The sequence below is a fragment of the Chelon labrosus genome (assembly GCF_963514085.1).
Source record: "Chelon labrosus genome assembly, chromosome: 21".
Classification (NCBI taxonomy): domain Eukaryota; kingdom Metazoa; phylum Chordata; class Actinopteri; order Mugiliformes; family Mugilidae; genus Chelon; species Chelon labrosus.
In genome coordinates this window covers 5,274,635-5,295,932 of record NC_140354.1, presented here as the reverse complement: position 1 = coordinate 5,295,932, position 21,298 = coordinate 5,274,635, and the positions used below count along the sequence as shown (strand labels likewise).

The 21,298-nt window shown below is 39.9% G+C and overlaps 2 protein-coding genes across 3 annotated transcripts; both read right to left on the bottom strand.

The window, feature by feature from the left end:
* Positions 1-1,685: 1,685 nt before the first annotated feature.
* Positions 1,686-3,381, bottom strand: apnl (actinoporin-like protein). Of its 2 annotated transcripts, none has more exons than XM_084571558.1 (3): positions 3,232-3,381; positions 2,634-2,756; positions 1,686-2,550 (listed from the first exon to the last, which is right to left on the bottom strand). In XM_084571558.1, exons 2-3 carry the CDS (start codon positions 2,735-2,737, stop codon positions 2,094-2,096), a joined length of 561 nt encoding a protein of 186 aa, XP_084427684.1. In that variant the 5' UTR covers positions 2,738-2,756; positions 3,232-3,381; the 3' UTR covers positions 1,686-2,093. The 2 variants fall into 2 exon arrangements, with proteins under 2 accessions (XP_084427684.1, XP_084427685.1); XM_084571559.1 differs by lacking the exon at positions 3,232-3,381 and adding an exon at positions 2,848-3,193.
* Positions 3,382-3,946: 565 nt separating this feature from the next.
* Positions 3,947-5,848, bottom strand: LOC311507274 (uncharacterized protein). Its single transcript, XM_084571562.1, has 3 exons — positions 5,731-5,848; positions 5,406-5,514; positions 3,947-4,643 (listed from the first exon to the last, which is right to left on the bottom strand). Exons 2-3 carry the CDS (start codon positions 5,507-5,509, stop codon positions 4,214-4,216), a joined length of 534 nt encoding a protein of 177 aa, XP_084427688.1. The 5' UTR covers positions 5,510-5,514; positions 5,731-5,848; the 3' UTR covers positions 3,947-4,213.
* Between the last annotated feature and the right edge of the window lie 15,450 nt (positions 5,849-21,298).

Genomic DNA, 21,298 nt, shown 5'->3' with positions numbered 1-21,298 from the left:
TGGAGCTTTTACGCAGAGATTCGCTCTTGTTCAGAGGTAAATAGCATCAGTTTGAATCCCCAAATCCTGAGCTTCTTAAGTTTATCTACACAGGAAAATATATTTCTCTCACATCTTTATTTTTCCCCTTTAAGAAGTCTAATCCTGCAATGTTCTTGAAAGATAGTTTTAGACAAAAATACAATCATATAATGCACAAAAGCATTTATTTGATCTATCCATATCTGCATTTGCAGGTGCATTTATACCCAGACTCCGAGATGCTCAGCACAAAGGTGTGCAAACACACATAATCTATATACTAATGCAGACGCAGACGCACTCATAAGCAGAAAACAATATAATACAGAACATGAAAGCAGACTTATTTGCATAGTAAATATAGAGGACAGATTGAAAAGAAAAATATGAAAGAATTTGTGGAAACGTATCCTCGTTTTAAAGTGATGACAAACAGCAAGTTTCTGCTAAGTGTCTGGTTTATAGAGACCGTGCATCATTTCTCAACAATGCGTCAGGGACTGAGCCTAAACAGGCCTAGTTTATGCCTCCATATTATGTATGGCTTTTATGCAAATGAAATGGAGACAGTGAGCAAAACCTTTGATCTGGGCTTCTTTGTGGATGGAACAGTTAATGCTGCAAAAGCGTCATAAATCTAATGGGAAAACAGAATCAGCGAAGCAGCATTGAGATTGTAAACAGAATCAGTGGAACCTGATAACTGCCTATGAGATGTAAATTAAGAGCTGATATTGTGCCCGCTGCCTTCGAAGACCATTTTTCCTGAGGTTAATGACTGCATCTACATAGGATTGACAGTGCCATTACTGCAAAACAAGTTCTTTGATGATGAGATAACATGTCAAGATAGTAATTTCTTCCCAATTAAAGAATTATAAAGCTTATGGTGAGTTTAATGAGTCAAAGAGCATTCATAATAATAGGGTCTTCACCTAAATCCTGTTTACCAAGATTATAAATCGCAAAAAAAGCATTCTTTTTCCTTGAGATTACTTGTTCATAATGATTGTGTTTTGAAAATTAACAACAGAACAGAATAGAAGGAAATCTACTTCTGAGTCAGCAAGGACAGCAAGACAGTTCTTAGTACAAAAAAATCTTTTAATAGCTCCTTTTAATGACGTGGTATTTACTTTTCACATAAGTGTTCATGGAGACATTGAATGCTCTGGTATGGCATCAGTTTTTTTTTTTTAATAATTTTGCAGTAGGATATTTAAATTATCATTCTTATCAATTATACCAATAAGAATGATACGTACTAAGCCAAGATTTTTGCAACCTTCTTATTAACTTCTTGTATGTATATCAAATCAAATAGACTAAAACTGATTCCTATATGATTTTTAAAAGTTAGATTAAGACTTACTGTACTCTAAATGCAGCCTTAGCAGCGACACATGCACTTTGATGTTGTGCAACATGAGGCAGGTTGCATACCTGCGCTGTACAGTCATGGAAATAAAAAATTGCAGCCTTTGTTTGTGTCTCCCTTCAGAGGGATCATTGTGAAGCCCTGTAAACCTTTGCATTCTCTGGATAGTATGCATGCACAAAAACATATTTTTATTTTTTAATTCAAAAAATTTCAATCCCATTTCTTTTTAAGCACTTTTGCACTCCTCTAAAACTCAATCAACCGACAGTCATACACAAATAGATCCAGCAAAATTTTTTTATTTTATTCATCAGACTACAGTGTCAAGGCAAATACAGCCCAGCGCTCTGTGTATTTTATTAAGCCATGTGCCCTCATCCTCCAGTGAGTCATTCTTTGATTTCCATTTCTAAAGATTCCATTTTAAAACCGAATGCCATTGAAACAGAGATGGGCTTTGGTTATAAAGATGGGATATTGCTGCCTGGATTTATAAACACACTAAACTCTTATCTTAAGCAGATTTACTGTAGGGTAATAGCCAGGTATCCAGACACATGTCAGCAACAATACATCTGTTAAATCATGCGTGCACGCTGTATTAGAATGAGTCTGGCAGGTAAAAGCCTGAAGTGGAGTGATGAATTCTGCTGTCAAAACACATGACAGAAATACAGGTTAGGAGGGGTTGCTAGTACGACTGCTGGCCCATGGGTGTGAAAAGCTTATCCCACAACTCCACCTTCATGATGGCATTGCCCATTGGACACATGGTTGCCTTGACATCAAGGAAGTTGCCCACATAATTGATTCCTGACCCAATGGCTTCCTCCCTGACAAACCCATGCTCCTGCTGATTCTTCTCATAGTACATTTCTTTGTACAAAGCCTTATCACAGTTGCGGCCCTTTTGATGGATGCCCACCGCAAACCAGTTCTTGTACAAGTTGTAGTCCCAGGGAACTGCGAACATGATGGCCAGGGTCTCTCTGTAGTCGTTTTGAGACCTCTCAAAAAGGTCATAGGTCAGTACACCAACACTGCCGGTTGCTTTGCCACTTGATTTGGTGAAGGTGCAAACCTCTGTCTTTAGGGGGCGCACTGTAGGTTGAGGTGGGTTGTATGTCTCCCCATTCTCAAGGTACACCCTAACCAGAAAAAGAAACATACATAAAAAAAAAAAAAATCATATCCATGTAAAATGTTTGACTCCAGCACAGTCAGGGCTTACCTGGGGTTGATGAGGCAGTAGCTGTTGGTGACATTTGTGATTTCAATAGTCACACTTCTCCTGCTGCTCACGTCGGCAGCAACAGCTTCGGCTGACTCTGTCATGTTGCAATGGTTGTGAGATCTGCTCGTAAAACAAAAGGAAAGTTCGATGTCATCCAGCTGGCTGTTTTCCCCTTTCTAAATGCATGGGGAATAATGACAATGTCACTCACGACAGTACAGAACATGCTCCCGACCTCTGCTCTGCTGATATATTCTATTGGCATTACACTGACCTTCAAAGACACACATCGACTGGCACTGAGTGTGAACGATGCATTTCACAGCCTAATGAGATTTCCAAACATTTGTGAACAATCAGAGAATGGCTGCAGCCGCATGAGAGAGAGCACCACTTCAATTACAGCCCTAAGTACCATGCACTAATGAAGTTAAAGTGAAAACACTGAAGAAAATGATCACCCCCTTTCATCATTAGATACATGAATCAAACTAATTCCTCATCAGACATCTATATCTTTCAAACTGCTTTTCTTAAGATGCTGAGCTTTCTTTCTTATAAACACTGTTTTACTTAGAAGTTTTAAGCAACTCACCTGCTCAGAAACCTCTGTTCGCGTTCCAAGTCTCAAAGTGGGAGAAGTTACCTGAAAGGGAGGTGGTGGTGTAATTTTTTTTTAAACAAGGATGTGGGCTATCGTTCAGTAAACCCTCCCTTTTGTAACACAATCCCAGTTAGAAAGGACACACCTTCTTTCTAGACACATTTATTAGTAAGCCTGGCCCACCCAAACATAAGACAAGACAAACAGAACTCTGTTTTCCATTCTGGGATAACACAACCACACCCTATTCTATGGCAGAGCTGAATAGTTTCCAACATTTTCCTATTGGATCTCAACCTCTTGGGTAACCTGGGAGCATTCACTCATCACATTCATTTTCTCTTACACAATAGAGGGTTGACTAACAGACATCATTTTGGGAAGCTCAATCGTGTGGCATTGTGCAAAGGAGAAAAAAACAAACCAAACAAGCTGAGGCAGACATCTAAAGAGACACTTTAATCTTATTCTGTCTTTTGTTGGACCTTTGCATTCCAAATGCCACACAATCAAGCAAAATGGAGAGCCAGTGAAGAACAATGTTGTTATCATGCCGATTAAAAAAACATCTATGCAGATATTCCATCTGTTGCTACTCATTAGAACTGGCTGGATCCAGCTAAGAGATTAAAAAATGATTACTGTTCATCAGTAATACTGAAAGCATACTGAGTGAAAACATAGTCAACACAAAATAACACAAGCACTGGGTCTGAATGTTTTATTACCATAATCAAAGAAAAGGGTGTGTACAATGCACATGAGCCCAAGGAATAAGCTAATGGGGAATCAATGAGCTGGCTGTCAGATATTGATATCTTTCAGCAGACACAAAATGCAGATGACAGCAAAATCAGTCTTCCTCTCCTGAATGTTTTTCAGGGGGACAGCAGTAGTCAAATTAAATTAAGTTTATTCTTTCTGTGGGCACAAGAACAAGTACGAAAAAAGTAGAACACCGGCAGACAGCGCACTAATGACCCATTTTATCGTAGAGCTCCACTTTAACAATGGCTTTGCCAACTGTAGACATCGTGGCCCTCAAATCAACATTTCTCGCTTTATATTCTAGCCCGGAGCCGCTTGTCTCAGCGTGGGTGAAGTTGCTGAGATCTTTCCCATCATACATCTGGTCATACAGATGTTTGTCGCATGCACGGGAGTGCTCAACCACACCCACAGCCAGACGGTTCTTGTACAAATTACGGTCGAAGGGCACGGAAAACATGATGGCCATGCGCTCAGAGCAAACCCGGCTCTGCATGTGGAACAAGTCGTAGGTCAGCAGGCCGACGGCGCCCGTGGCAGTGTTGTCGTCCTTGGTGAAGGAACACACTTCAGTCATGGTGGTACGAACTGTGGGTTGGGGCGGGTGGAAGCAGAAGCCACTTGTCATGTATACCCTATACAAGACACCAAGAGATACATTTTTACCATCACTACTGATCAGTTGAAAACTTTTATATCCCACACTGTTGATGAAAAAAACACACTTTTGTGAGTTTTGTGCAGACTGTCAATGCACTTTGTGACTGCTGGGCTTTCCAGGGTGAAACATCTTATGCTGATGGATGGAGTGTGACTGGAAGTACTACTGTGGACTTCTAAGCAACAGCGAGTGTACCTGCATGTGATGTGCAATGAGGCAGTGTGTGTCACAGCATGATGGATAGGTGGATGTTTTCAGCAAAGTAATGTCACACATGAAAACCGCCCGTCCAAAATATGAGCTGTCTTGCCGCGGTTAGATGAATGCCGAAGCATGGCACAAATTCCAATAGACACAAATATTTTTTATTTATTTCATTGTTTACTTTTATTAACTTTCTTTTTTGGTCAGAGGTGGGAAAACTGACACTGTATTGTTAGGCAACATAGTAGGTTGCTATATGAAACTTGCAATATCATTGAGCTTTTCTTCTGCAATATAACCACACTGAATTAACATTACTTTTCATGCGGGAAATATGTCTATTGATTATTAAAGAGAATAAAAATGGTTGAGAAAACACATCAGGTCATTCCTCTGTTCATCACATTCTCTTTTCATGTCAGAAGTCATTCATTTGAATGTTATACAGTAAACATTAATGCATCTTCATCCATCCAGGTTTCTTCCTATATATTATTATATTTTAAAATATCATGTACATTTACACACTTACTTGGGGTTGATGAGGCAGTAGCTGCTGCTCACATTGGTTATTTCTATGGTGCAGTTTCTGTTGGTGGTGAGGGTGGCTGACACAACTTCTGCAGTTTCAGGCATCGTGACTGCAAGAGAAACAAAGAGAGAAAGCTTATATCTGCTAACGGGCTGCTATTTAGCATTGTATTGTCCGTTTCTTTCATATACGGCTACAGACAGTATTCAGCTTACAAGTCCCATTGTGTCAAACTAAAAACACTTTCCGATTATTATTTTTTTTGAAACAATAACAAAGTCACAGCTGAGATGTAATTCCCTTATAAGAATAGAATCATATTCACCTTTCAGACTTAAACACCCGCGTTGTGCCAGACAGCAGCGTCAAGTTCTTTTCCTCGGGTCCTGCAGAGAGGTGGAGAGTCTCCCTTGTGTGATTACACCTCCACAGTGCCTGTTCCAACACAAGCACAGGCGTGTCCTCCATGACATGTACGAACACCATCCATTATGGGAAAACTGATAACAGAAAGAAGCCCTTTTTTATTTTGTGAGCTATTTCACACAGTCATGTATTGATAAGAGACATTTTGTATGTGTATGTCAGTATTGTTGTACATCATGTATGAATGGTATTACTTTACTACATGGTGCCTTAATGTGGAACATTGTCGCAAAATCCGGTCAGATCGTACTCTGCAGTTAAAAGTTAATTTCATGTATATTCTTCAGTTATTTCATTACTTATTAGAATTAAATAACACATTTCAACACACTGTCTGACTTTTTTGTCTCACTAATTCTTGATCCCGCTGGAGCACGGAGTGGACGAGGAGACACTCCCTTCTTTCATGTTAACTTGTGAAAACAATGTATTAGGTAACGTGGAACAGTGCAGTGCAGTGTTAAATTTACAGTATCCATAAGACTACAAGGCTCAAGGGTCTTCCCAATTAAGCGGGGCTTGCAATGTGTTCATTATTCCTCCTAGCAGCTAAAGTTATACTATGGCAGCTGTTCTTCTGCGTTTATCATATGCCAGGAACTTGACTGGAATCCTTCAACTCCACAGCTTGAAGTCAGCAGATGGCACCAAACATGCATTTGCAAAAATATATTTGCACTACACAGACTTTCACAGTTAATGTTTGCTATCTGATGATTAGCCAGTGACCATTGCAGAGAATATATAACAAGCATTACATAAATATTCAGCGCAACCTTCAATATGTCTCTTAATAATAGTATTCAAGTAATAGTCATATTGGTGAAAGTGTATGTCAGTCGGTTATATAACTGTAATTGGAAAGAGTAAAATAACACACTTTCTGAAATAAAAACAAAAATCCATCTCTAACCCTAAAAAGATTATGATACAGAGAATAAACCCTGCCATGACCTTTCCTCTGCTGCCACCCTCGGGTCAAATTTATTGTTTTAGTGAGTTGTAAATTCTCCCCAAAAAATATATACGCTTTTAAGGGACTAAAAGTGGGCATGCTCTCTCCATATAAGAGCACCCCTAGAGCCAAAACTCCTCCTTATTTTATTAAATAGGTGTAGTAAATTTAATTTCACCCAAGTTATCATTCTGAGAACAGCTCGTAAGAGGCAATTAAAAAGGTGACAAAAGGACAAAATATCCGTAATCTCTATTCATGGTTAGCTGAGCCTTTTAGAGCAGTATGATGACAAAGATAAATGTACACTAGAGACGAAACCACATTTAATTATAGCGGGTGCAGTAACCTTATGTCACTCTTGTAGCTGTTTTAGTCCATTAGATACCTGTCCTAACATCTCTCTTTCAGTCTGTTTCATACATATAAGAGGGGATGTCAGTGCTTTATCTGAACTGAAAGTAGATATTATGATAGATTGCACAACAGCAGTCGTCATCAGGCCAAAATCTGGGTTGAAGCTGAGCGAACTCAACATTTCACTGCGTACACTTGATGTCCATCAGTACGCTTGTTTACTCTTTTGTCAACTGAGCTTTAATTAAGCTGTAAAACGAAACGTTATGTCAGCATGTTGACACCGGTGAAAGCTCTGAAAATAGCTGAGCAACGCATGAGTGCGATCATGTACGGTTGTAATTGTTGCACTACAATCAACACCTTGATTTATATTCGGGTGATAAACACACAGATGTACACCTTTTTGGGAAACCAGCAGACAGGGCCTGAACCCAAGCACAGAAACATCTGGCTAGGTCACAAATGGCAAAGTTCAAATTTCAAGGTGGTGAAATGACGCGACAACATTAAGTGAAGGGTACCACGTGCAAAAACCCCCCTCTCTCTTGCTCAGTGGTGCAAATTTTACATTTTCACCTGCTGTCATGTTGGTCATTTAACCGTTTTTAAGGGCTAACTCTATAGCTAGCTAACTCTAAAAAAAAGTTGAGAAGGTAGGTGATGCGTTGTCAGGTGACAGGCTAAGGTAGGAAGACAATGGGGACACCTTGTGGGCAGGTGCGGAATAACGAAGACCACATCTGCCGCAGTGTTTCAGAAGAGCAAAATAAATCAGTTATTAGAATTAGAGGAGCAGGGAACAGCTGCTGACATGACAGCAACAGTATATCACTCAGAAATGATTTTGCTAGGAAGTAATAATGTGTGTAGAAATATGAAACTGTCACAGGCTTTCTAATCTGGTTTATGATATTTGTCTTCAGATCAGGTGCAATTGCCAGCAATTTTCAAGACTGATTTCCATCACAAAGAAGAAGCCTGCACGAAAAAACAGAAGCGGGACCATTCTGCGCACTCATTTGTATCTGGGATGTTAAATGTACCTACACTGAAAATAAGGTGGATTTTATTGCAGAAGTATTTTAATATCCAGAGGTAATTTGCACTCACACTGATTTGTAGCGGGAGATTAATTGTCAGTTTCACTAATTTATTTTAAGTACTCAATTTACATGCTAATAATGCAGCCCCCTGGCTTTTATTAGATGTGAGACGTACAAACACACGCACAAACACAGACACCACAAACACATATACCACAAATACATCACATGTAGATTTTGCACAAATATACAGAAATTCAGCTGTGTGTGTACACAATAGTGTGTATTTTACAGAACAAATTCACTTTTTCATGAGCATAAGCTATTGCTTTTAAGAGCACATCTAATTTGACATTTATCGATCATAGGTGTGTTTAATGTGACAGACTGTTAAGAAAATCCTCCCAGCTCCTACTGTACGTCCATTATCAGACTTGCAGTCAGGCCTTGTCATCCAGTGCTTGATGTTTTGTTTTGCTTTGACCTCTTCCCAGAATCGCTCTTTCACTTCCGAATGTGATATCAGCATTATTGAGGTCCGGGGTGCAGAGATGGCCACTTAGGACGTGTGAAAACAAAAATCATTGTAAATTGCTCTTCCATCACCAGCTTTGACAGATGTGCCAGACAGATTTCAGATTGATATAACTTTGTAGACGTGATCGTTGGGATAAAACTACAGCATGAAAGGATGCTTCAAATGTTGGTTCTCTTAATTACCATTCATGTCATAAAAGACCTACGTGTTTTTTAGTAGTAAATGAAAAGTAACAAAACACTAGTTTTGCTTCAGTTGAACGCTAATGTCTTATGACTTAGGGGCACATTCACTTTCCGTTCCATTTTCCAGCACAGCATAAGTAAACTACTTTGCAGCTCTAATGATGTGTAACGTCAGTGACATTTCTCCCTCTTGAGGGAACTATTTGGATCTGTCTTAATCTCTTTATTTCTGCTGTTATACCTGATGACAACTGTTTAGCTGCTGCACTGCTCACTGCCACCTTTAAGACATTTAAAACATACAGGAAGTCATTTAATAATGACTTATATGTGACATCCACCCCCATTTGACATCATATGCACTATATTCCATTTTGTATTTTAGTTGTTTAATGATTCACTCTCTCCATCTCACCAGCTGTCTATTTCCAACTCTTCACATTTCTTATGTTTATGTATCATTTTAAGTGCACTAACATGGAGAGGATATCTTATTTCCACATCATTAGCATAAAGTTTTTTTTTTTTTTTTTTTTTCAGAACACAAACTGTAGAGGACAGCCAAGATTTTCTGAGAGCACAAATTCTGAACCAACAAATCCATGTAAACACACCATACCAGACATGACCAAATGGAAAGGGCAATTCACTGGGGTTTGTTTGTTTCAGGAACACCATATTAAATTACATTTTAGTTTCAAGTCAAAGCTTGACTTTGAGCTAGAATCAGTCACAATTAGAATGCATCATATCGATTTATGCCAGGTTAGTCAGTTTTAAACTGTGGACTTGTTTTCCATTAACTGTCTTTGCTGAAGGGACAATATGACATGAGAAAACTATATAAGGAGTATACAAACATCTGACAGATGTAATGATATATACATAATAAAACAGCATGAAGCAAAAGAACACTTGTTTTCCAACAGTTCTAATTTCCAAAGGAGGAGTTAATGCTGTTGACACATACAGCTTACAGCTACATTATAGTGTGTGACTGTGACAGTACTGTATATGGTCAGCTATCATTTTCAACAATATGCTAGTTTTATCAGCATTCTCTAGTTTGGCCAGTCAAATATTTTACAGGCGCAGCATAAATGTTTAATAAATTTAATTTAAGTAATTACTTGCAAGTGTCGGTTAGTTCTAAGAAAGATGCAGGGCAGGGTATGAATGGGTGACTGCGCATTCTGCTTATCTATTGGTTATCTAACCAAAGAGTTTTCTTCAATATTTATGGTTGTGTAAAAGTTGTTAGTTTATTATTTTTGTTGTTGTCATCATGATGTAATTTCTGCTGCTGCCTATTTGTCATTTGGTCCAACAGCTAAAGTTTGCAAATTAACCATGTAAAAATAGATTGGGTTTCTTGTGGTCGTTATTTATCTCGTACTTCATTTTCACGCCGTCTGTTTAAATAGTCCTGAAGAGAAGCTTTTGTATTCATTCCTCTTTTTATGTAGGGGCAACATGAATAGATAGAGGTCCATTCCCTCGATGTTCCAAGGTCATGTTAACTGTGATTTATTTGAGCTTTGCATATATATTGTTTTCTTCAATATATTTGTGAAGATACATGTAATTCAATAAAAAAACAAAAGCTTCCGTTCTCACTGGAGGGCCAAATACTTTTTGATTGTTGTGGTAGATTGCGTCTAGAATGGGGCGTTTTCATACTTTTGCTAATCCACAGGTACAGTAAACCTCCCATTACACTCTGAAATAAAAAGGAAAATCAATAGTCTTTTGTAATATTTACATACATTACACATTTTACAGCTGCATTGACTTTTAATGATGATCAGAATAGGATACTTTGAGTAATTTCCTACACACAAGACGGCAATTTCAGCTTCTCTAATGAAATCTTGCATGCTTAAACACAATATAAATTGCATGGTTGAAGGCAGCAATGCTCGGGCTTTTATGATGTCAGATCAAAAGCAGAAATTTCAAATTCCAGACAATCAGTTGAGCAATAGTACAGATCCAATCGCTGAATATAAATACCCCTTTTCTATATATCATATTATTCACTGCATAAACTCTGACAATTTCATCAGCTTTTGAGAATAGGAGATTCTGATTAATCCCTTCAGTCATCAAAATGGTCTTCAAAGGTAAAGGTTCTCAAACGTGGGGTAATGGGTGGGGGAGGTGGAGGGGGATTATGCAAACTTCACAGTGATTAATTTTGGCCTGAGATGTATCTGCACTGACGGTAGCCGGGAGAGGAGCATATTGATTGATTGCTGCAAGGGGCGCGAGGTTCTGCACATTTACTTTTTGATGAATAGGCTGTCAGGGCCACGAACAACCAAATATGGCCCTGTAAATGAATGTTTAAGCGATTATGGTATAAGTGTAAATATTACACATCCATTAAGGAGGATTACATTTGGTGCCACTTTGAGAGGGGAGGAAATACAAGGGACAAGCCCGCTGAATATCCCAGAGTAGGTGCGTGGTTAAATGTGGCTTTAATCTGCATGTATAATGTTTTAGAATTCTAAATAGGAAAGTCCTTGACATTAATCTGTGCGTGCCTGCATGCGGCAAGTGTGTATCTTTATGTAGGTCGGTGTGTGTTTTCAAGAGGCCAAGACTGAAGATGGGGGCTTTAAGTTGACAGAGCATGCCAGTGCATCCACCCGCTCAAATTACCACGCGAAAAAACGTATCCGGGGTGTTACACTGGAGGTGAAAGCGGGAATAAATGTCTGCTTCGAAGATGATTTGTGCTCAGAGCGGATTAATTCCCCCACCTAAGAAAAATCAATAGCACTGTGTGCAATAGGAATACATTTGTGTCACCTCTTGGTGGGACAAAGAAGTGAAAACACTGCTCAGAAGCACTTTAGACAATACACATCAAAATGACGAAAACCCAAACAACAACTAAACTGGTAAGAAGGCTCATTCTGGAGAGCTGCCAGTAATTAAGGAATTTCTCTCTTGCTCACTTTCCCTGAATCTCTCTCCATCTCAATGTGAATTAAATACATTTCCAAAATAGCTCTTGTGTAATCTTTAACGTTTGAAACTTAACCGCCTGATCATTCAAAATATGCAAATGTATTCTCCACATTCATCATTCATTGTTTAAATAAGCACTTTCCATCTCATTTCTTGGCAGTCAAATCGCTACACTCGACCCTTGCATCTGCACTCTTTTACAATGTGAGGCAGTCTATTTTGCTTGATTTATCATTATTAGAGAGCGCACTCCATGTATTTAAACTCTAGATGCATGTAAACACAGGCCCCTCAAGGGCATACGGTACGCATGGAAAACATACACATCGCGAGCAACGCAACGAGAGACTGATTTCAAACACAAAAATAAATTCCTCTGGGAGAAACCCAGTGTGATATTTTTTTTTGTTTTTTTCCTTCAACAGCACGGCAAACGACTGAAAACAAATCTGTTGTCCTCATGGCAGGATGCTGCTTAACAAACTGCTTGCGTGTGTGAATACTTGGTGGTATTTTTGTCCCGGGAAACATCTTGACTTTTGCCCTTAGTGTCCAGGTTGACTTTCAAAGTTCTTTTAGGGAAATATCTATATCATGCAAACATGCTGTTTCACAGAGTTTGCCTTCCATTTCCATATCCCCAGACGGAGCGTCCTCATCCTCGCATTGACTAAATGATAAACACCAGGGCCTGTGTTTGCACTGATCTTCTGAAGAGAAGACAGACAGGAGATCAATAACCTTCCCATTTTCTATCCCATCTCTATGCATTGGCTTTTATTCCGTTAACCCCCCGAACCCCCCACCCACCCACCCACCCCCCAATTACCCCTTCAGCCCCACTCTTTCCCCAAACCATGGCTCAGTCATCGCATCCTCTCTGACGGCCTGTTTCTCTGCCTTTCAGTCACACTCCCACAAAAACTGTGCCGCCCTTCTTGCCACCCCCATCTTCCTCTGTACCGTCCTGCTTTATAAGAAATATAATCCCATTGATCCAAAACCCGATGGGAAGCGCTGATCTGTAAACAGACGAGTCTTCAATAAGAGCTGTCCAGTCCCCTAGGGAGGTGATGGAGGGATGGTGGGTGTTGGGGCGGGGGTGAGGTGTTCTAGGTGTTCTCCCGGTACTGGAGAAGTGTGCCTGTGAAAAGGGCTGCTGTGAGAGCAGAGAATGTGGTGGTGTGTCTTGGCATCATTTATCAGTTTTATTGCTTTCTTGTCTTGTTGCCGACTGCCATCGCCCCTCACCTGGCCCTCCTGCTCCCGGTAAACCTTGCTTCCATCCCTGCCACGGCTTCACTTCGATCAAGCTATGTTCTACTCAAGCAATTAAAAGTCCGCAGCTCAGGGTGAATGGATGAAAGGTGTGACATTTTGCTTTTGACTGACGATGAATTCCGAGTGAGGGGCATGGACAGACGCATCCAGGCACAGATATGGATTTATTTTTTCCCCTTTACGTTCCAACACTTTCCCCACTACCCCTCCTCTAGCCTCTCCTCCGGCCTTTCCTGCTGTCTTATTTGCCTCTTCCTAAGGTGATGGGCCTAGCTGTAAGGGAGTGTGCCCCGCACCCCGCCTCATCCTAAATCATTACTTGACAGTTTAAAAGGGCACAAAGCAACGGATGGCTTTTTCTCTTTGTTTCCATGGTTATTCCCTTTCTCTTAACCCTTTCCCTTTTGTGCCTTTGATAAAGTGAGTGGGCCTATCTGTACTTACACTGCTTCTGTGTCAAGGTCATTTGTCACTGAGAGAGTGAGGCACAGACTCTATAGCCAGATGGAGTTTATTTTTTGTTGTTTTTTTTTCTGCAATGTGATGTGAACAATGTTCAAAATTAAAATTGCTTCTGGCTTTTAAAAATTAGCAGCGCAGAGCATCATGGTGTCATTTCAGTCCCAACAGAACCTGGTTTAACCTGGACCATGTTTAGCCACAGGTGGGGGTTTGCCCATGCAGTAATGGCTTTTTGTGGTCAGGCCATTGATCTGGTTTTAGAGAATCCATCAACATGTTACATGGTCAGTGTGAAAATAAAATATACAGAAATCGCTGTAATATTTTGGAGATAAAAAGCTGATATACCATATGTCACACTGTACAACTGTCCATTAACACTCAATGTATTCCTTACAGGAAATTGGCGTCATATCGAGATTCTGAATTTTCAAACTGCAATCACAAACTGCCTCTGGTCAATCCTTGTACTATAAAGGATTACCTTTTTGGTAATGATCAATAAAGACATAACCATGTGTAAAAATAATGCATGATAACTGACAATGCAAACAGTAGTGATTATAGATACAGTAGCAGTGTGCACAACCGTATTGTAAACATGCTATTTTGATGAACAATTTGAAAGACGTATTGAAATCAATCGGACACTGTAAAAACTTCTGGAAAGTGCTGGCCAGCATCACTGATCCATATGGCAGCATCGACACATTCACGGACACGCCCACGTTATTGACGGGAACACTCCACAGAACAAACAGACGCCTTAAGGTCAAAGGCACGTTCTCGCTAATGACCTGTAAAACAAACTGTACAGATAAAAGCTGGCATCGATACCGACACCCCGAACTCTGCTAACAGAGTGTGTGCTTCCATGAGAACTCTCCATCTCAGGATTCAACACCAGTCAGGCGCTCCAATGTAGGAACTTGTAGGCAGTGTGTGTACCAGATGTGCACAGAATGCCCACAGTTCTGTGCACAGGAAAAGCTTGGTTTCAGGTAAATGTCTATGTTTACTGCACTAGTGCTGTATATGTATAATCAGCTCGACAGGTTTAGGAAGAGCAAGCATGTACAGCATGCTATATGAACGCCATTAACATGAATTACCAAAACATTCAGTCAGACTGTTCGTGCTTTGGCTCACTCCTCAAAATGCCACAAACACTGCAAACACGCTGTACACAAGGGGATCAACAGGTCACGCTCCGCTTTAAAATGGGGTCAGCGACGGTCTGAGTTGCATGCTGTGCACAAAGGGAAAGTCATTATTTGCAGTTTGACCCTTGACCTGTCACCCCGTAGGCAAGAGGAAGCATTTTGATTTGCAATTAAGCAGCAATAACAGGATACACATGACATACATACACAGGACGCATGCTTGTATGCATGGGACAACGAAAGTTCCAGTCTTTTTGAATTACTGGGCCAATCACAAGTGGCAAGCAATCCATCAAAACGCAACATGGTCAATCTGGACAATTGATCCACAGATGTTCCCAGTCAGCACTAATCATGCGGCTCTCAGGCTCCTACGGCATTCTGTTTTCTGAAGGTAACAGAAAAAAAGAAAAACTGTTTTTTTCCCCCCTCATAAGACAAAGGTTGAAAATATGGCAATCCAAGTTGTGCTGACAACTAGCAAACTTGACGCCATGGGGCAGATTAAGCAAATTGTATGTGGGGGTGATGGTTTGTGGTGGTATCTTATTGTTTTGGTATTAGCACACATACACATACAGCATAATGCCACATATGGAATTTAGTTATTTTGAGGGGCCAGAGTTTCACAATTCCACTCCTATTATATATATATTTTTTTAATTTCTGATCTGTTGTGTAGGACTTCTGTGCTGCAGTATATATAATAGAAATGCTGCTAATCATGGAAAAAGGAAACAAGCAAACACTAAAGTTACTTTAAAAACGAAAAATCTTATTTGTTGCACTGATTTAAAAAGCTTATGAATACTATGATGAAATCATTACATTCATAGTTTTATGAACTGAAAATTAGTTGGTGACTGTGCAAGCCCTACTGGAGCTCCACTAATGCATACACAGTGTCGCATAATTAGAGGAACAACAAACAAACGTTTAATGTGAGAGGTTTATCAAGCATGTGTTTTTGTTTGCAATTAGACTAAACTTGCATGTTGTCCAGAAAGGATTATCGCATACACAATCAGAAGCCAATACAAAACAAAACAAAACAAAAAAAATGATAAACACAGATTTCCCCCCAAATCTGAGCTCAAATTGGATATTTTATTATTATGGTGTTTGAGCCAGCTGTAACCTGCCTTTATTGCTGTTTTATTGTGCTGTCTTAGAGAATATTGTTTTTCTGCCATCAAAGGTACAATGTACTGGCGTCTTCTGATTATTTTTTCATATTTATTTATATTTTTGCCCCTGTGCAATCTGTGCATTTATGCTGTATATGACTTTTGACTTTTTCAAGCTGCGTTTTTTTGTTTGCACTCAGATGTATATAATTTTCATCATGAAACCAGCAATCCCGGGAGAGCAAAAGCCTTTTAGCACCATCATAATTTTAGTCTGATTATGTTGCAGACATACAGATGTGGGTCCATCTGAACAAAGAATCCGTTACAATAAGCAGCATTCAGGCTAGCTTTGGGTTATTGTTAGAATTGGAATTCATCCCATATATAATCAATACACTGTGTGTTATCTAGTGTAAACTTTCATTTCCCGCTGCACTGTTGAGTGTAAGATGTCTTGTCTATTTGAGTCAATCAAAACTAGTTATATCAAACACATTTGTCCTCATCTTCGAAGTGTGTTCACATCTGTATCCCCCATTCATAGCATTTATTTCCCTACTGTTGGGCATTTTACATTTGGACCTTTGTTTTATTTCACCAAAAAAAGGACACCATGACTGTTGTAACTACTGTAAACAACGCATGAACTCCACGACAGTGTAATCACTTCTTCCACAGTCACCAACAAATTGCATTTGCCAGGCACATCCAGTGTCAACTTAACAAGTAGACAGATGGGCGGGACAGAAAAATCATGCTCTTGTAATTCATGAATATTAATTAGCTAGGTTTTAACTAGATATGTGTTATTGCAGTGTTCTAAATCATCATCCAACAAATAGCCTCTACTTCAGCATCTAATGTGCATTTCTCCTCATAACCAGCAGGATAAAGGCATCATATTAATCATATTCTCATGTTCTCTATGGAAGCTGTTATTCAGGCCTTTCTGGAAGAAACAAAAACAGAGAACGACAAAGTCAAAACAAATCTAGTTTGCTGATCTCTATAAGATTAAATAAGACTGGCACAGTTCTAAAAAAATTGTGTGAATTTCTGAAAGGGAAAAACTAATAAATGGATAAGATAGGCCACATCAGCCTAACTACTTCCATCTTCTATTTGGTAATTCACGAACAAGGACCGTTCCTTAATTAATGCGAAGAAGTGCACTGGTAGACAGGACATGGAGGGAAATGGATGGAGGGATAAGAGGGGTCGAGGGGATGGATGAAAGGGGTAGAAGGAAAGGGATGAGAGAGGTCGAAGGGAAGAGCGGTAGATGGAATGTGTAGATGGAGGTGGAGGCACATCTCTGGCTTCAGCTCCTTGGACCCCCTGGTTCCTGTAATGAAAGGAGGAAGAGGATGAAAAGAAAAGAGAGTGACTGGGAGGGTGGAGCTTGAGAACTGAGTTGAACAGAGGCGGAGAGGGTTAAGGCACACTTTTATAGGAAAATAGAATGACATGGGGCGTGGTGTTGTTCCCGAACTTAAGTTATAATAACCTCATTTGATTTTTGATTGGGTTCAACACTTTTCCATTTTCAATACAATTACAAAACAGATCTACACACCTTTTTTTTTTTCCAGGAAACCTCAAATGAAGCAAAGACTTAACTACAAACTTGTTTCTATGGCACAGAAACAAAAAGGACCAAGAAACATAGGCACTGCCTTTAAAACGTTTGGTACAAGGCCCATAAATTGGGTGCAACATAACCAGCACTGATGATTGATACGGAGGAGTTGCACTGGTCTTTAGCCTCTGTTCACAGCTGGTGCGAGTGTTGGAGAACAAAGGTGTTCAAAGAACATGAGGAGATCCCTAAGAGGTAACCTCACTGATGCTTGAGGCTAAAGAATAAACACGCTGCGCCTTTTTACTCACTTACCTTTTGATTTCTTTGATTGTCTTTAGTCTCCACTACACCTCCCTACAGGCTTCTGAGCTTTAACTGAAGGACTTTGATGCTGCAGGCTTTACTTAATTGTTTTGTTCACTTCGGAAAAATCATTAAATGTGTGTGTGAGAGAGAGAGAGAAAGAGAGAGAGAGATTGAGAATGTGCATAACAGTTCATCCTCCTAGCAAAAGGGACCGGGGGAATCATCTCAGATTGATCCATACACATCCAGAAGAACTCCCAGGCTGTTTTGGCACTTCTGCAGATGGCAGACCTTAAAATATCAGTTTCATCACAGAGGTGAGAGCCTGAGAAAGTGAAGCACAAGGCTCCATAATAAAAGTCACACCAACATGTTGTCAGAGGAGCGCGATAACAATGTGCAATGTGCTGCCCAAGTTCTTTTATGAGATCTTTTATTGCACAGGCTAAGTGAAAAGAGGACGATATAAAATTGTTGGAAAATTAGCAATAAAATAAAGAAATCATAATAATTTCATTGCTGCTGTCCAAAAGCTTCATTCAATGCTAAACAACTTATAGAGTGGCATGTATTCTAGTGTAAAAACAAATCTACTGTATCTACATGTTTTGCAATGCTCAACCTGCCATGAGACACACTCTATGTGGTTCTGTTGCAATATTCATACAGAGGGAGACAATGGCGATCCACAGAAGACTCATAACAGGAAAGTCTAATCAGAAACGTAGAGTGGCTGCAACATCTGTGACACCATGTCTCATTATGGAAAGCGAATGAATTGACCTTTTAATAAGCCCCCGTTGGAATAGAAAAACAAAAAACAACTCTTCACAGTAATCATCAAAGGCTATGTTTTCATGTCGTTGATGGGAGTACTGTTAATGTGCGTGAGACTACCCAGTCTTCAGTTTTGAAAACTGTCACATGTCGTGATATTAACATAGAGATACACTGGTGTAAAATCTCTGGCTCCAATTCCTTCTCTTACATTCAGGATTAATGGGAAACCTTCAATCCCATTTAGCCATATCTTGCTGGCCATGGCAAAGTCATTGTGTCAATTGTCAGAAAATTGAATTAGAAATCAGAAATAATTCTTCAGTGGATTGATTTTGTTGCAGTCATTTTTGGCTGCCAAACAATGGAAGTTATTGTTTTTGGTGATCTTTTGACTTTTCATCTATGCCACCCACAGTTCTTTTTTTTTTTATTTTTTTTTTTTTATCTTTTATTAATTCAGTTTTGTTTTTAGTGCTCACATTCTTTTGTGTATGTGTTGTGTGTGTGTATACTCTATGACTGGGTGTGAGCAATAAATAAGTACTTTTCAATACTACTGATGTGTATTACCCAGTCTGCATTGATTCATGTTCACAAAAATAATGGTGCTTTGATTATTAAAGTGATTTGTGTCTGATAGTATTTTCTTAAAGCTGAAGATCGGTGATGTCGTTTGTGATGTAAATGAAATTGACACTGGGCAGACCGTCAGGCAGCTTGTGTGAGAGAAAAGAAGAAAATAGATGGTCTGAGCAAAGGTGGGAGGCAGGCGGAGCCAAAGAAGAAAAAGATGGGCAGATGAAATTACACCTGCTGGTCTGTTAGCTTTAGGAGCCACAGTCTTGCAGTGTGATGTCCCATAACATACCCCAAGGGTCCATGAGGAATAAAGAGTGAGTAAACCTCACATATCAAAGTTTCTCTTCTCACACACTTCTGTTATTGCTCCTGTGCCTCTCCTTGACAGCCCCGTGATTCATTTCCTCCAGCCTGAACGACGGGAAATGAATAGAAAGCTTGGATATTGTCAGGCGCTAAATGGGAAAGCGGTTGCTCTGGAGACACAATGCAGGTGCAGGTAAGAATGGCGAGTTCAGTTTAAAATGCCACTCAGTCCCACGACACGGCACACAGCAGCACCTGTCTCACATGGCTCATGAAAAAAGGAGGGGCGGTTGATTGGGTGTATAACATTCGCACATCAGCAGTGGTTTATGTTGGAATGGATATTCATCCGCCTGCTGTCAGGCTGCTGAATCCTGACACTTTCCACCTGCACCTTGGAATGAGAAGAGCCTTTTCACATTTGCATTTAATAAAGATGAGCAAAACTGACCAGAAAGTTTAACCTCTTTTGATGAAAAACAAACTGGCAACCGGTCAAATCAGAGCAACGTCTGCCAGACAAATCTGCAGGGATATTGAGGAGTGCATGTGGGTTGAGCATGCCCACAGCACCTTTGATGTTTCCTCAGCACCTGCTTAGGAGTGCTGAACCAAACACATATTTGCTCACATGATGGCACGCTCACAAAGCCATTTCTTACAGTGTGAGGAATGAATATCAAGAGAATGCAGTAAAACTGAAATGTGCATCATAGTTATTTAGAGAGACTACGGTTCTGGATGGTTTGTTTTTATCAGGGAAACTGGTAGACTTGTAGTTCCAGAACCTTCAAGGCTGGAAATACATGTGTTGACACATGTTCTATCGGGCATGGACAACGAGGAATTTTGCCACAAAATTCATAAGACTTGTTTTGTTTTTTTTGTTTTTTTTTAAATTAGTTCATGGTCATAGCTCTAAGACCATACCTTATAATGTCTTAAGACACTGTGTATAAACCTCAGACAAGGTAATTTACTGGGACGAATATACAGAAAATAGCCTTTCCCAGCCTGACCTGTGAAAGTTCAAGGTTTCAAATGCAGCTCTAAGCGGTAATGACTCAATGTCAGCAGCTCAAGGTTTCAATACTTGAGGATACTGAACCACATTTCACTGAGTCACTGAGCCTTGTGGTGTATCTGAGCAGGCTAATGTACATCTGAAATAATCAGAATTTACATACCACATTGAGTAACACAATGCTCATATGTAGGGAAGACATATGGATGCATGCCTTGCTAGAATAAAAGATTTCATGTGACTGAAATGCCTCCATACATTTTTATAAGGGTGAGTATTAGACCACACAGTGGTAACATGACAATAATATACCCTGACAGGCATGGAGAATGTCCAGAGTCTGAACCAGGGGCAGCTCTACAAGTTTCGGCCTCATACAGGGTGGACGAAGCTGTTTGTGTTCAGCTGGTTCAGCACGATCTGTGACCTTCTCTCTGCATGTGTGCTCCGTGGGACCTCACTCTTTGTCTGTGATGGTACTGGACCTGCTGGGCCACGCTGCCCAGCATGGTTGTGCCTGAGGTGGCCCCCTGCCAGGATTTGGACTCTTCCAGATGTGAGGGACTGAAATTAATGTTTGCTGGGCAAAAAACAACTCCAATTTTTTCTTCTGGGTTTTGGAAAAAAGATACAATTATCAATGCATATTTCACTGTTTGCTTACTTTGAGCGTCTTGTCATATGCACATGATATTGTTGAATTTAAATTCTGGTTTACGTAGATAATGACATTTGATGGGGATGCATGTTCACTGTGCATTCTGTATAGAAGTTGATCTAGTTTTTCATTTAAT

Coding starts and splice junctions, on each gene's coding strand:
- apnl (XM_084571558.1), bottom strand. CDS start 2,737: ATGACAGAGTCAGCCGAAGCTGTTGCTGCCGACGTGAGCAGCAGGAGA. Junction 2,551..2,633: donor TACTGCCTCATCAACCCCAG/GTAAGCCCTGAC, acceptor TTTTCTGGTTAG/GGTGTACCTTGAGAATGGGG.
- LOC311507274 (XM_084571562.1), bottom strand. CDS start 5,509: ATGCCTGAAACTGCAGAAGTTGTGTCAGCCACCCTCACCACCAACAGA. Junction 4,644..5,405: donor TACTGCCTCATCAACCCCAA/GTAAGTGTGTAA, acceptor TGTCTTGTATAG/GGTATACATGACAAGTGGCT.